Here is a 14,850-nt window from a genome sequence, read left to right on the forward strand (position 1 = left end):
AGCCAACAGAAGAGAATAATTTCTTCAGGGAAGAAATCAGAGTGCTCTGAAGCCAGAGGCTTGGATCCAAGAAGAGAGATTTTATCATTTGCAGGCTCCATCAGATAGCCACTAACCTCATATGAAGTTTATAAATTTCCCTTTAATTTGCCCTTTGGTTTTAAGCCAGAAAGTTTCAATTTTTGCATGCAAGACACATTTAAACATTAAACAAAGACTTCACATACACAAATTAGAAATCAAGAAATTTAAATGAACACACTTTACTTATTCCAATCAAAATTATACCGGATATTTTTCTGACAAAACAAAGAGACAAAACAGATTATTTACTATTTAAATACACAGCTCAATAGACAAGGGAAGGGGTTCCCTCTAGGGGCCTCTCAGGTGCTTACAGGCTCAGGCACCAGAGATTTCCACTTACACACTAATCACTCAGGGTTTAGACAGAAACATTAAAAACAAAGACTGAGATCTTGACAAACACAAAGATGTCCCTGGAAGTCTTGAGACAGGACTGATTAGCTCAGTATTAACTCAGTCCCTACTCAGGTCTCTTCCTGAGAGCACCCCCTAATGTCCCCACTAATGTCTCCCTCTGAGAGCACTACTAGATGTCTCTGGAAGTCCTGGGCAGGATGAAGTCCCCATTAATTGTCTCTTTAGAGCATAAACAGATGTCTCTGGAGGTCCAAGGCAGAACTGACTAACCTGGTTAGCTCAGTTTCCACTAATGCCCTCCTAGAGTATGAGCAGATATCCCTGGGAGTCAGAGGCAGGACCTAATCCCCACTAATTGTGCTTCCAGAGTACAACCAGACGTTGCCCAGAGGAGCCCAAGGCAGGACCCAAAAACTCTTCACCACGTCTTGGTCTTGGAAAGCCCAGTGCACAAATAAGATTGCGTCCAATTTTCATGCATGTATAGCCAGTAGCCATGGCCACCATCACAGCAGCCTGGCTCATGCAGGTTCGCATTGGATTCGGACAGTCGGTAAAGAAACAACAGAGCCAAAAACTGGTGGGCCAACATCTTTAATCCTAGCTTGCACCCGGCGGGCAAGTAAAAACACACACTGGGCTCCAAAACCCACTCACATTCAGTGTTCACAAAGCTACTGACTTATCCGAGTTTCCTAGAATCAAAGGTTTCTAGCTCACCAGACTTATTCACCTCTGTTCCCCATCTCCTTCCTTCTCCCTGCACAAACTCTGCACAAATTGCCTTCTCACTCAACACTCCGCCATCTTGGCTGCTTCTCCTGGCCTCCTCCATGTGGCCTCTCTCTGCTCTCTCCTCTAATATTAATCTCAGGAACCAAGAGAGCAAGCTCCCATTCTGCCCCTGTAAAGCCAGAGTGGGTACAATGCCCACTCCGGTCATAGTCCAGGAAATCAGTCCATGCATGTGGGTCATTAGCCACCCCCCTCATCCCTGCCATCCTGGCAGGTCTTACACTGTCCCAAAGAGGGGCAAGTGGCAATGGCAGTCAGCATTTCCATCTTGGCTCTGGAGAGCATGATAGCGTCCATCCTATGTCCCCAAAATCGCAGACCTACCAGGGCTGTAGTAGGTGCTCCTTCCAGCTGGGCTCCCATCTTATGGAGACTGAGGATTGCAACTCCAGCTCAATTCTCCTCATCTTCCAAAGAGGAACTGAAAATACCAGCTCCGGCTGCTGGTCTCGAGCCTCCGTCCGCTGCCGCCTTCTGCTCCGCAGACCTTGCAGCTCCGGACTTGGCTTCAGCCTCAGCCTCGGTCTCGGCCCTGGCCTCCTGCCGCTGCTGGCTCTCTACAGCATCCAGGGCAAGCTGCAACTCACGAACCTCTGAATCCTCCTCCAGCGTTTGCTCCATTTCCAGGCGAATCTCGCAAGCCTGGTTGGCCTCCTCCTCCAGCACTTCCTTCAGCTCCAGGGTCAGCACCTGTTTCTCCCGCATTTGCTCCAGCTCCTTCCGCTGCTCGGTTTGCAGGTCCCGGGCAGCCTCTTCCACAGAGCTCTCAGTTCCCTCACGCATGGCTGTAAAAGTGAGCCAGCCTACGGTCCCCAAAAGGACAGCCATGGGGAACCATAACACTAGCCAGTCCTCTACTCCACCACTGAAAGGCTCCTTGCCGATCTGTATCGAATCCTGCCACAGACTACGCCAAATGTAAAACCAGAGGCCAAGGCCAGGGCCACTATCACAGCAGCCTGGCCCATGCAGGTTCGCATTGGATTCGGACAGTCGGTAAAGAAACAAAGGAGCCAAAAGCAGATGGGCACAAACTCTGTTCCATCCCCATTTTATAGTGTAGAAATCCAAGCCCTTAATCCAATATACAAAACAGGGAAGTCTCTAATACAAAGTCACTTCTCTGAGGCATGATTGGATTGTACCGCCCCACATCAAAAAGGGTGGGAAAGGCTTAATCCCAAAACCAAGCCCCAGGCTACAAGGATTCTCAACACACATTAATATCACCTGGGTGATGGCCTCCTCGTGGGCAACGTAATTGTAAAGCCAGCGGCCAGAGCCACTATCGCAGCAGCCGCCTGGCCCATGCAGGTTCGCATTGGATTCAGACAGTTGGTAAAGAAACAGCGGAGCCCAAAACTGATGGGCCATAGTCTTTAATTCTAGCTTGCACCCGGCGGGCAAGTAAAAATACACATTGGGCTCCAAAACCCAGTCACATTCAGTGCTCACAAAGCCACTGACTTATCCGAGTTTCCTAGAATCAAAGGTTTCTAGCTCACCAGACTTATTCACCTCTGTTCCCCATCTCCTTCCTTATCCCAAATACAAACTCTACACAAACTGGCATCTCACTCAGCACTCCACCATCTTGGCTGCTTCTCCTGGCCTCCTCCACGTGGCCTTTCTCTGCTCCCCTCTGCTCTCTCTTCTAATGATAATCTCAGGAACCAAGAGCACAAACTCTGTTCCATCCCCATTTTATAGTGTAGAAATCCAAGCCCTTAATCCAATATACAAAACAGGGAAGTCTCTAATACAAAGTCACTTCTCTGAGGCATGATTGGATTGTACCGCCCCACATCAAAAAGGGTGGGAAAGGCTTAATCCCAAAACCAAGCCCCAGGCTACAAGGATTCTCAACACACATTAATATCACCTGGGTGATGGCCTCCTCGTGGGCAACGTAAATGTAAAGCCAGCGGCCAGAGCCACTATCGCAGCAGCCGCCTGGCCCATGCAGGTTCGCATTGGATTCAGACAGTTGGTAAAGAAACAGCAGAGCCAAAAACTGATGGGCCATAGTCTTTAATTCTAGCTTGCACCCGGCGGGCAAGTAAAAATACACATTGGGCTCCAAAACCCAGTCACATTCAGTGCTCACAAAGCTACTGATTTATCCGAGTTTCCTAGAATCAAAGGTTTCTAGCTCACCAGCCTTATTCTCCTCAGTTCCCCATCTCCTTCCTTATCCTAGATACAAACTCTACACAAACTGGCATCTCACTCAGCACTCCGCCATCTTGGCTGCTTCTCCTGGCCTACTCCACATGGCCTCCTTCTGCTGCTGGCTCTACTTTCTCTGCTCTCTCATGCTAATCTCAGGAACCAAGAGTCCCTAGCTCTCGTGTAGTCTACCCCCATTTTATATTGTAGCTTCACAACCTCTAATCCAATATACAAAATAGGAAAGTCTCTAATACAGTCACTTCTCTGAGGCATGATTGGATTGTACCACCCCACATCAAAAAGGGTGGGAAAGGCTTAATCCCACAACCAAGCCCCAGGCTGCAACGATCCTCAACACACATAAATATCACCTGGGCAACGGCCTCCACGTGGGCAACGTTATCTTTTACAAAGTGAGCATAATACATTTTATCTGCCCAACAGTAATCTTTAACAAAGTGAGCATAATACATTTTATCTGCCCAACAGCCCCCATTTTATAGTGTAGATTCAAAACTTTTAATCCAATATACAAAATAAGGAAGTCTCTAATACAAAGTCACATATCTGAGGCATGATGGGATTGTACCACCCCACATCAAAAAGGGTGGGAAAGGCTTAGTCCTAAAACCAAGCCCCAGGCTACAAGGATTCTGCCTGCCCACAGCCTGCCCCCAACACACATTAATATCACCTGGGCGACAGCTTCCATGTGGGCAGCACCATCTTTAACAAAGTGAGCATAATATATTTTATCTGCCCAACAATGCAGCAGATCCAGACAGACTAGTTCTAAACAGCAAAACAGAAGATTGACCCTACCTACACACCTCTGGAGTCCCAAACAGTAAAGCAGAAGGTCTGTTTTACCTACATATCTTCGAAGTCACAAACAGCAAAGCCACAGATCTGCCTTACCTACATACTAGTCCCAAATAGAAAAGCTATGTTGGGCAGATAAAATATATTATGCTCACTTTGTTGGAGATGGCGCTGCCCACGTGGAGGCCGTCGCCCAGGTGATATTAATGTGTGTTTCTGTGGACAGGCAGGATCTTTGTAGCCTGGGGCTTGGTTTTGGGATTAAGCCTTTCCCACCCTTTTTTTTTTTTCTTCCCACCCTTTTTGATGTGGGGTGGTACAATGCCATCATGTCTCTGATAAGTGACTTTGTATTAGAGACTTCCCTATTTTGTATATTGGATTAAAGGTTTGGATTTCTACACTATAAAATGGAGGCAGAACGGGAGCTTACGCTCTTGGTTCCTGAGATTAGCATTAGAGAGCAGAGAAAAGCCACGTGGAGGAGGCCAGGAGAAGCAGCCCAGATGGCGGAGTGTTGAGTGTGAGAAGCCAGTTTGTGCAGAGTTTGTGCAGGGAGAAGGAAGGAGATGGGGAACAGAGATGAATAAGTCTGGTGAGCTAGAAACCTTTGATTCTAGGAAACTCGGATAAGTCAGTAGCTTTGTGAGCACTGAATGTGAGTGGGTTTTGGAGCCCAGTGTGTGTTTTTACTTGCCCGCCGGGTGCAAGCTAGGATTAAAGATGTTGGCCCACCAGTTTTTGGCTCCGTTGTTTCTTTACCAACTGTCCGAATCCAATGCGAACCTGCATGGGCCAGGCTGCTGTGATGGTGGCCTTGGCTACTGGCTTTACAAGCTAGAATTCAGTAAAGCAAAAGAGTTGCTTTACCTACCTCGTTGATCTTTCTGCCAAATTGTCCAAATTGTCGAATTTGGGAACCGGGGGCGTCTGCTGAAGAACTGTCTGAACCCACAGGAAAATGGGAGCCCTGAAAACGTCTCAGCTGGCATATCTCCTTGAGATTCCAGCGGGGTCAGTCAGTCCTCCAGAGAGACCAGCCGATTCGGGGATGTAAGGCCAGGAGCCATGGCTGTCACTATCAAAGCAGCCGCCTGGCCCATGCAGGTTCCCATTGGATTCGGGCAGATGGTAAAGAAACAGCAGAGTCGGAGGATGGTGGGCCATCCTATTTATTGGTGTCTCACCAAGACAGGCAAACCACTAAAGAAGACAAGGGAAAAGCAGAAAACCAGCTTTTCCCATGAAGGGCAAGGGATCAGGGAAGCCCCTGCAATTGTGATAGCAGGAACTGAGTGAGCAAGCTCCTGGTTGTCCCACCTTACAGAGTAGAAAACCCAAAACCCTCAATCCAATATACAAACAAGGAAGTCTCCGATACAAAGTCACTTATCTGAGGCATAATTGGATTCCTCATGAGAGTGCACCACCCAGATCATACAATCAGTCAAGGGTGTGGGGAAAAGCTTAGTCCTAAAACCAAACCTTAGGCTACAACGACCTGGCCTGCTTATAGCCTGTTCCCCACACCCAATAAAAATCACAAGCGAGCAAACATATATATCATATTTACAAACCTATTTGACCAACAGGGGACCCTCTACCTGGTGACACAGAACACTGCAGCCCCATGTTGGGAGCCAAATTTTGTAAAGTACCGTACTTCACTTCCACGGGTTTATTTAGACACACCAAGTCCAGATGAATTTTGAAGGATTTTATTGAAAGGAGGAAATTTATTAATATGCCGGCCGCATATTAATAGTCTTTAATCCTAGTTTGCACCCGGCGGGCAAGTAAAAATACACACTGGGCTCCAAAACCCAATCACATTCAGTGCTCACAAAGCTACTGATTTATCCGAGTTTCCTAGAATCAAAGGTTTCTAGCTCACCAGACTTATTCTCCTCAGTTCCCCATCTCCTTCCTTCTCCAGCGTCAAACTGCACAAACTGGCATCTCACTCAGCACTCTGCCATCTTGGCTGCTTCTCCTGGCCTCCTCCACGTGGCCTCCTCCTGCTGCTGGCTCTACTCTCTCTGCTCTCTCATGCTAATCTCAGGAACCAAGCGTCAAGTCCCGTTCTGCCCCCATTTTATAGTGTAGCTTCACAACCTTTAATCCAATATACAAAATAGGGTAGTCTCTAATACAAAGTCACTTCTCTGAGGCATGATTGGATTGTACCGCCCTACAGCAAAAAGGGTGGGAAAGGCTTAATCCCAAAACCAAGCCCCAGGTTACAACGATCTCCAACACACATTAATATCACCTGGGCGATGGCCTCTTTAACAAAGTGAGCATAATACATTTTATCTGCCCAACAGTGACTATAGTCAAGGTGGCCAACTTTTTTACAATGAAAAGGAAGACAAAAATAAATTGAAAAAATATTGTAAATAAAAGAAACATTTTATTCATTGCAACAATAATACACTATAATATGATAAATGCATAATAAAAACATTTGTAGCCTGACCAGGTGGTGGTGCAGTGGATAGAGCATCAGACTGGGATGTGGAGGACCCAGGTTTGAGACCCTGAGGTTGCCTATTTGAGCATAGGCTCATCTGGTTTGAGCAAGGTTCACCAGCTTGAGCCCAAGGTCACTGGCTTGAGCAAGGAGTCACTCGGTCTGCTGAACAACCCCCCCATCAAGGTACATATGAGAAATCAATCAATGAACAACTAAGGAACCACAATATTGAGGTCTCCAAGTATGATTGTATTTTTGTCAGTTTTTGTTTTAAGATCAATAAGTAGCTGTCTTATATATTTTGGTGCTCCTTGGTTTGGTGCATATATATTAAGAATTGTTATGTCTTCTTGATTCAGTGTCCCCTTAGCCATTATGAAATGGCCATTTTTGTCTCTGAGTACTTTTCCTGTCTTGTAGTCAGCATTATCCGATATGAGTATTGCTACACCTGCTTTTTTTTGGATGTTATTTTCTTGGAGTATTGTTTTCCAGCCTTTCACTTTGAATTTTTTTTTATCCTTGTTACTTAGATGAGTTTCCTGTAGGCAGCATACAGTTGGATTTTCTTTTTTAATCCATTCTGCTACTCTGTGCCTTTTTATTGGTGAGTTTAATCCGTTTACATTTAGTGTAATTATTGATACTTGTGAGTTCCCTATTGCCATTTTATATCTTGCTTTCTGTTAGTTTTGTGTCTTGTTTGATCCTTCTCTTTTGTTTTTCTATCTTTTGTTTTTATTTGGTTGTATTCCATACATCTTTCCTCTGTTGCTATCTTTTTTATCTCATGTGCTTCTGTGGTGGTTTTTTCAATGGTGGTTACCTTTGAATAATGAAAAGGGTCCCTACCCTGTTCATTGTAGCGAACTATTTTGTGAGTACTTTTGCACTCCATAGTCCTTTGCTACTGTTAATCTCCATCTTCTCCCCCTCTTTCTTTTTGTTGTTGTCACAGTTTAAATTTGGTTTTATTGTGTTCTTCTTGGAGCTTTTACTTGTGGCTCTGTTTTTTTTTTTTGTTCTTTGTATCTGATTGGAGAACCCCCTTTAGTAATTCCTGGAGTGGGGGTTTTCTGATGATAAATTCCCTCATCTTTTCTGTATCTGTGAATGTTTTTATTTCTCCTTCATATTTGAAGGATAGCTTTGATGGGTATAGTATTCGTGGCTGAAAGTTCCTCTCTTTCAGGACTTTAAATATTGGGGTCCACTCTCTTCTAGCTTGTAGAGTTTCTGCTGAGAAATCTGATGATAATCTAATGGGCCTTCCTTTATATGTTGTATTCTTCTTTTCCCTGGCTGCCTTGAGAATTTTTTCTTTGCTGTTGGTTTGTGTCAATTTCATTATGATATGCCTTGGAGTAGGTTTGTTGGGGTTAAGAAAACTTGGAGTTCTGTTTGCTTCTTGAACTTGAGGCTTTAGTTCTTTCCACAGGCTTGGGAAGTTCTCATCTATTATTTGTTTGAGTATGTTTTCCATTCCATTTTCTCTCTCTTCTCCCTCTGATATACCTATTATTCTTATGTTATTCTTTTTGATGGAGTCAGATAATTCTTGTAGGGCTATCTCATTTTTTTTAATTTTTGAGTCTCTTTCTTCTTCTCTCTGTTGTGCCTCAAGTTGTTTGTCTTCTATTTCACTAATCCTCTCTTCTATCTGACCTGTTCTATTAGCTAAGCTTGTTACTTCGTTTTTCAGCTCGTGAATTGAGTTTTTCATCTCTGTTTGATTTGTTTTTATAGTTTCAATTTCCTTGGACATATATTCTTTGTGTTCATTGAGTTGTTTTCTGAGCTCCCTAAATTGCCTTTCTGTGTTTTCTTGTATATCTCGGAGGATTTTTAGGATTTCTATCTTGAATTCTCTGTCATTTAGCTCCAAGGTTTCCAATATATTAAATTTTTTCTCCATAGATTTTTCCTCATCTAGCTGTGTTACCTCTCTGTCTTTTGTATCCATGATATTCGATTTTCTCTTCCTTAATGGCATCTGAGGGTGGTTTTGTTGATAGTATTAATGAGATTTAATAAAGAATAAAAAGTTTAAAAAAATAATAAAAAAAATTAAAAATCGAAAAGAATTGTTTTTTTTAAAAAAAATTAATAATGAAATAAAGAAAAATAAAATAAAATAAAAATTAAAAAAAAAAAAAAAAAAAAAGGAAATTATTCCCCCCCTCCTTTTTTCCTCTCCTCTCCTCTCCCCTCTTTCTTGATAAAATCTTGTGGTGGACTGTGAATTATAACAAACAATGCCTGTGATGGAGGGCCTGAATTGGGGAAAAGTAATAAAGGGGCAAAAAAAAAAAAAAGAAAAAAGAAAAAAAAAAGAGCGTATGGACCCACAAAAAGCAAATAAGGAAAAAATTTGGGTCAAGAATAAAATGATTTGCTTTTAGGTGTTGGTTGTCTAAGAGTTATGATGAGAGGATTAAGAGGAAAACAGAAAAATGGGGGGACAAATTAAAAAATTACTATTGTATTTAGTGGAACAAGAACTAGATAATATGGAGAGCCAGGGATGGGAGCACTGTTAGTGAGTTAAAAAGGTGAAGTAAAAACCCCCCAAAATGCCACAAACATAAGTTTGAGTCCCAGATAAGATAATTTGTTTGTTATTGAGGTTTGAATGAGAGGAGATGTAAAGGAGAAAGGAAGAAACTAATATAGAGGGAGAAAAGAAAGAGAGAGAGAGAAAAAAAGAGGGAACCACTAAAAGAAGAAAAAAGAAAGGAGAGAGAGAGAGAGAGAGTTAAGGGTTTTGGAGTGCAACCCTCATAGAGAGAAAGGAAGAGAAGAGAAAAGATAATGGGAGATGTAACACTTATGGGTAGTGTAGTTCAAGGAGAGGAGAGAGTAAGACCAGTAGAGAGTTAATCAGCCAAATTGGAGGAGGAAAAAAAAAAGTATCAAGAATGAAGATAAGAGAAACAAACGAACAAATATAATAAAATGGGATAGGTTATAAAGTCTGCAGATTATTCTTGATTTTGAGAGGTTATCTTCTTGCTTTTTCTTTTCTCTCCCTCTTCCTGGTCGGTGATTCTGTACCCCGGGTTTTGCCCCTTTGGCACGCTCAGGTGGAGGTTTGCAGTTGATAAGTCTCTATGGCAATGTCATGTATTGTGCTTTAGTCTCGTTGGCAGTCGAAGCTCATTAGCATTTATAGGCTCCGACAGTGAGAGAGTCCGTGTTCCTGGAGCCTTTCTCCTAGTCTTTCCTTCCTCAATTAGTAGCCTGATAATCCAGCTATGGGGTTGCTGCTGCCTCTGCCTGGATAGTAAGAGGCTCAAAGAGCTGGCAACTCCCCACTCTATTTCCACTCAGCACAGGGCTCTGGGTAAGGCTCAGTCAGTCAGAGCTGCTAGCATAATCAGGCGGGCTTTCCGGCCATTCAAAGACCTCTGGCTCTGCCACTCTGTCCGGTAACACAGGCGGGCGCCCACTTCCGGGGCGTTTGGAGGAAACTCTCACTCACTGGCTGCGCACGCAGACCAGGATATCCGGCCAGCAGTCTCACGCTCTGAGTGAAACCCCCAACCACAGGGAAAAGTTGCAGCGTTGGAATTGAGTCTCGCTCCGTCCCCGTGCGCGGCTTTTGCAAGGCGCTGTGGCTGCCCGAGATTCCGCTTTGGCCCACACAAAGGCCCCTGACTCTGCCCCTCTGTGCGATAACACGGGCGCGCACTGCCGAGGCACTCGGAGGAATCGCTCACTCCTTATCTGCGAGCACAAACCAGGATATGAGGCCGGCCGCGTTTCCCTCTGAGTGAAACACCCTCCAGCACGGAAAATCTCCACCGTTGGAATTAGTTCTCACTCCCTCCCATGTGTGGCTTTCCCAGGGCGCTGGGGCTGCCCAGAGACTCTGCCCTCGGCCCACAGAAAGGCCTCTGACTCTGCCTCTCCGTGGGGCAACACGGGCACCCACTTCCGGGGCTTAGGAAGAAATCTCTCGCCCACTAACTGCGCACCAACCAGGAGACCGGGTAAAATGGCCGCGCCGCTTGTCTTTCTTTGTTTGGGTTTGGCGCGAGTGTTAGCTTGTATTGCCCGGGTTGCCACAGGATCAGATTTTCCTCGGCTTGGATCTCCGTGCCACAGCCTGGTTCGGCCGTTTGTATTCACCCCCTTTGCCCGCCTCAGTTTCTATATTCACAGTTACCAGAGAAAGCCGCCCTGTTTAGGTTAGTGAGGAAAGCGGAGCATTTCTTACTCCCTATTTCCTTCGGGGTTTGGTTATATATTTAGCCAATTTTTCACTCAATCATACCTTTGGGTGTATTGCGAAGCATCTGGAAGCTCCAAGTATAGGTTTTTCTGTTTCTGGTTGAAGATCTTGTTGAGTTTTGGGGGAGATTTATCGGTATCGCTTCCTACCCCGCCATTACTCTGACGTCATCCTCCTACAGAGCTTTTCTTTGTTCAAACCTTCATGATTATCTTTTTTCTTTTTTAAAAACAGATAAGAACATTCCCTTAAGTACTTAGAATTTAAGGAAACTAATGAGAAATATAGTCCCTACCATTTTTTAAGCAACTACTATTTGCTAAGCACTGTATTTCTCCATGTGTGATTGCAAATACAATAATTTTGCGTTTTTTCATCTAAGGCTCAGAAAGGTTCAATAAATTGTCCAAAGCAACAACATTAGTAAATGTTAGAACCAGATTGGAATACAAGTATCTTTACCCCAAGGTTGACTTCTCTTACTTAAACTGCTGTGCTTGTAACACTAGAGGAATTGAAATTATTTTAAGTCACTGTTGCACATTCTAGTCAAAGGAAGAAAATTTTATTTTCATGTAAATATATTTACTTCTTACACAGAATTTTGAAAATTAACATGGGCAAGGTTTAGATTCCAGTAACTTCTTAGAACAGTAAGAGGTAAAGCACTTGCCAGATTGTCCTGCCAGCCCAGGGTGGTGCAGGCTTCACTGTCATTGACTATTTCCAGCAGCTTTTGCGGCTTTCTGATTTCAGAAAATGTCATAGTGGCTCCCACACACCTGATAGCCACTTACTTGCCTTAGAACCCTCAAGTATTGATGGCAGCAGCGTATGTGTCTTAGAGAGCAGTTCTTTTTCTGAGTCCCATGGCAGAGATGATTTTTTAATATTCTGTCAGCCACACTTAAACTCACTTCCACTGTTTCACAACTAACAGATGATGATAATTCCTCCGCTTCAGAACAAAGCCAGGCCGTTGATGCTCTTCCACAGAACAGAAATTGCATTTCCTTGGCAGAGGACACTGGTTCCAAGAGTTGCCATGGTGCCATTCAGTGTTCATGGAGCCTTGTTTCATAGATGGATTAAAAGAGTCCAGCACAAAGCTTGGATGAAAAACTTGGCTTACAAGCTCATCAGCCAAGTGCAGTACACAGCAGTCATCATGAAATTGGAGTTACTGGTTGAAGGGCCAGTAGCCGCAGCCACTGTCATAGCCGCCTGGCACATGCAGGTTCGCATTTGATTCAGATAGATCGTAATGAAACAATGGAGCCAAGAACTGGTGGGCCATAACCTTTATTCCAAACTAACGCTCGGCAAGCAAGTAGACACAAACACACTAGGCTCCAAAACCCACTCATTCAGCACTCACAAAGCTACTGACACATTCGAGTTTTCCTAGAATCAAAGGCCCCACTAGCCTCACTCAGTCCGCTCTGCACACCTCCGTTTTGGCTGCCTGCCTCCTCTGCAACCATGTGGCCTCTCTTTCAAAATGGCCTCCTAGCTCCTTCTTTTAAAACTTTTTGGTGTGAAAATCCCTCTTCCAGCACACATTAGCATAACCAAGCCCCTACCCAAGCAGAAAGGCAATTAGTCGTATCACCTGGGCGATGGCCATTCACATGGGCAGTGCCATTTTTAACAATAAAGGTGAGCAAAACCAGAAAAGACAGATTTTACAAACTTATTTGCCCAACCCTGGTTCCAATTTATTCCCCTTGAAAATGCTAGAACCCCATGAGCCAAGTAATACAATATCCTTCCACAGTGCAGTAGAAATTAAAAATAGAAATTCTCAGCGTGAGCTAACGTGTCACCAGTGTCATGATTCAGTACCTCCTCCTCCCTCCCTTGAACCTTCAGGAAAGACCTACTTGCTGTCCACCTTCTTCATCACTCAGACTTGGAGAGCTGGTGGTTTCCAGGATTATGACCCCAAGATTTGGGGTGACTTGCCATTCTTTAAAAGCTTAAACAAGTTTCTGGCAGTTATTGAAAGTGAGATTGCTCCAACTCAGACAGATGCCAGCAGCAGGAAGCATCCTCTAAGTAATAGCATTGATAAATTACATGCAAACCACAGCAATTTATCTGTGATTCCCTAGAGAACTACTAGAGCCTTGCATATACCACTTGTAGCTTTAAGATCATCACAAGCAACAGTCAAAACAAACTCTGGCAAAGTAACTCCTTTCCAGCTGTGAAGCAAATCCAACTCCTAGTGTTCAAAAAAGAGTGACAGCAGAGGCTGTCTCTGTGAGTAGAAATGGAAGAGCGGTATCTAAATATTTTCTACCAAATGCTTATCTGTCATCTCAGTTTTCATCTTCAAAAGGTTTAGGAATAACATCTACTCTTCGGGGGTCTACCAGAATTTCACCACAGAGGGCTGCAATTTTTCTTAAACATAGTACTTCAAAGAGTAACCATTCTTGTCTCTATATCAAATATTTTGATGGGTGTGGAGAAAAATTGCTTTGGAAATGAGTAAAAAGTTGACAACTCTGTGTTCTATGAGGTATAGTGCTGTTTCTGATCTTTGCAACTTAGAAAATAAACTATATAGTAGGTGGCTAGAGAGCCAAGGGACAGTCTTAGAATCTGCAGGAAACTTACGTGTCCCTTAGAAGCTCTGTGCAGTAATCCGAATAAAATTACAACTACATTGAAGGAAATGGCTTAGAGACATATTGATAATAATTTAACACAGAATGGTTTTACTGGTGATAGAGGTAGCTGCAATCCTTCTGCTAATCTCTTTGATGATCGTGCTAAAGAAATGGATATTGCAGCAGAAATCACCAAAAAATCACAGGATATTTTGTTACAATGAGGATATTCTTTGGCAGAAAGTCATCATACAGAATCTGATTTTTCACTGAGTTCATTTTCTGAAAACTCCAGCCAATCTTCACAAAAATTATCCTTGCAGGACATGTCTGCCTCCATGTGTCCAAAGAAACTCTCTTGGCCTGACCTGTGGTGGCGCAGTGGACAAAGCATTGAACTGGAATACTGACAGTTCAAAACCCTGGGCTTGCCCAGTCAAGGCACATATGAGAAGCAACTACTAAAAAAACATGCTCTTCACCATATTTTCCATCAGATTCAGAAAATGATTTTGAAGATAACCAAGACTTTGTTCCATGTTCACAGTCAACTCCAGTTGCAGAATTCTCCCACGAAACCATTGGATGGCAGGAGATGTCAAGAAATTACCTGCCTTTTATTCAGATCCTGATGCTAAGTATTAAAAAAAAATACAAGTATTTCCTCTAAAATGAAGCATAGCAAGTCACTCTCAGTTGTCCCAAAAATATGAAAACAGCCAGAATTCCAGAAGCCCTGTTATTTCTGGTATGACACAAGCAGAGGTTTTTAACAGCTGTCCTGTTGCTGACTGCCTTGAATCTGACATTGATGAATGGGCCCCTTCTATTACAAAAAAAGTATTTCTTTCAGATATGCTTGGATTCCAAGCCATTGGTCTAAGGAAATACCCTGTTGCCTGTAATTCTCCTGATTAAACATATTATTGAAAAAGAAACTGAAACATTGAACAAAGAACCAATAAACATTTAACCAAGCCAAGGAGTTCAATTTAAAGAATATGCTTACAGCAATAGTTACAAATCAGAAAACTCCTGACTACAACAGTATGTGCTCAGGTTGAATGTCGAGCCTGACCAGGAGGTGGCGCAGTGGATAGAGCATCAAACTGGGACGCAGAGGACCCAGGTTCAAAACCCCAAGATCACCAGCTTGAGTGCAGGCTCATCCAGCTTGAGCGTGGGATCATAGACACAACCCTATGGACACTGGTTTGAGCCCAAGGTCACTGGCTTGAGCAAAGGGTCACTCAGTCTGCTGTAGCCCCCCAGTCAAGGCACACGTGAAA

At 43.7% G+C, this 14,850-nt stretch overlaps 1 protein-coding gene across 1 annotated transcript; it reads left to right on the forward strand.

The window, feature by feature from the left end:
* Nucleotides 1-940: 940 nt before the first annotated feature.
* Nucleotides 941-14,479, forward strand: DDIAS (DNA damage induced apoptosis suppressor). Its single transcript, XM_066360099.1, is given in 11 exon segments — nt 941-997; nt 11,620-11,845; nt 11,848-12,126; nt 12,651-13,137; nt 13,139-13,419; nt 13,422-13,535; nt 13,538-13,901; nt 14,003-14,127; nt 14,130-14,230; nt 14,232-14,277; nt 14,280-14,479. Coding segments are annotated over 11 exon segments (2,280 nt in total).
* The last annotated feature ends 371 nt before the right edge of the window (nt 14,480-14,850 follow it).

The sequence above is a fragment of the Saccopteryx leptura genome, chromosome 1, assembly GCF_036850995.1.
Source record: "Saccopteryx leptura isolate mSacLep1 chromosome 1, mSacLep1_pri_phased_curated, whole genome shotgun sequence".
Lineage (NCBI taxonomy): Eukaryota > Metazoa > Chordata > Mammalia > Chiroptera > Emballonuridae > Saccopteryx > Saccopteryx leptura.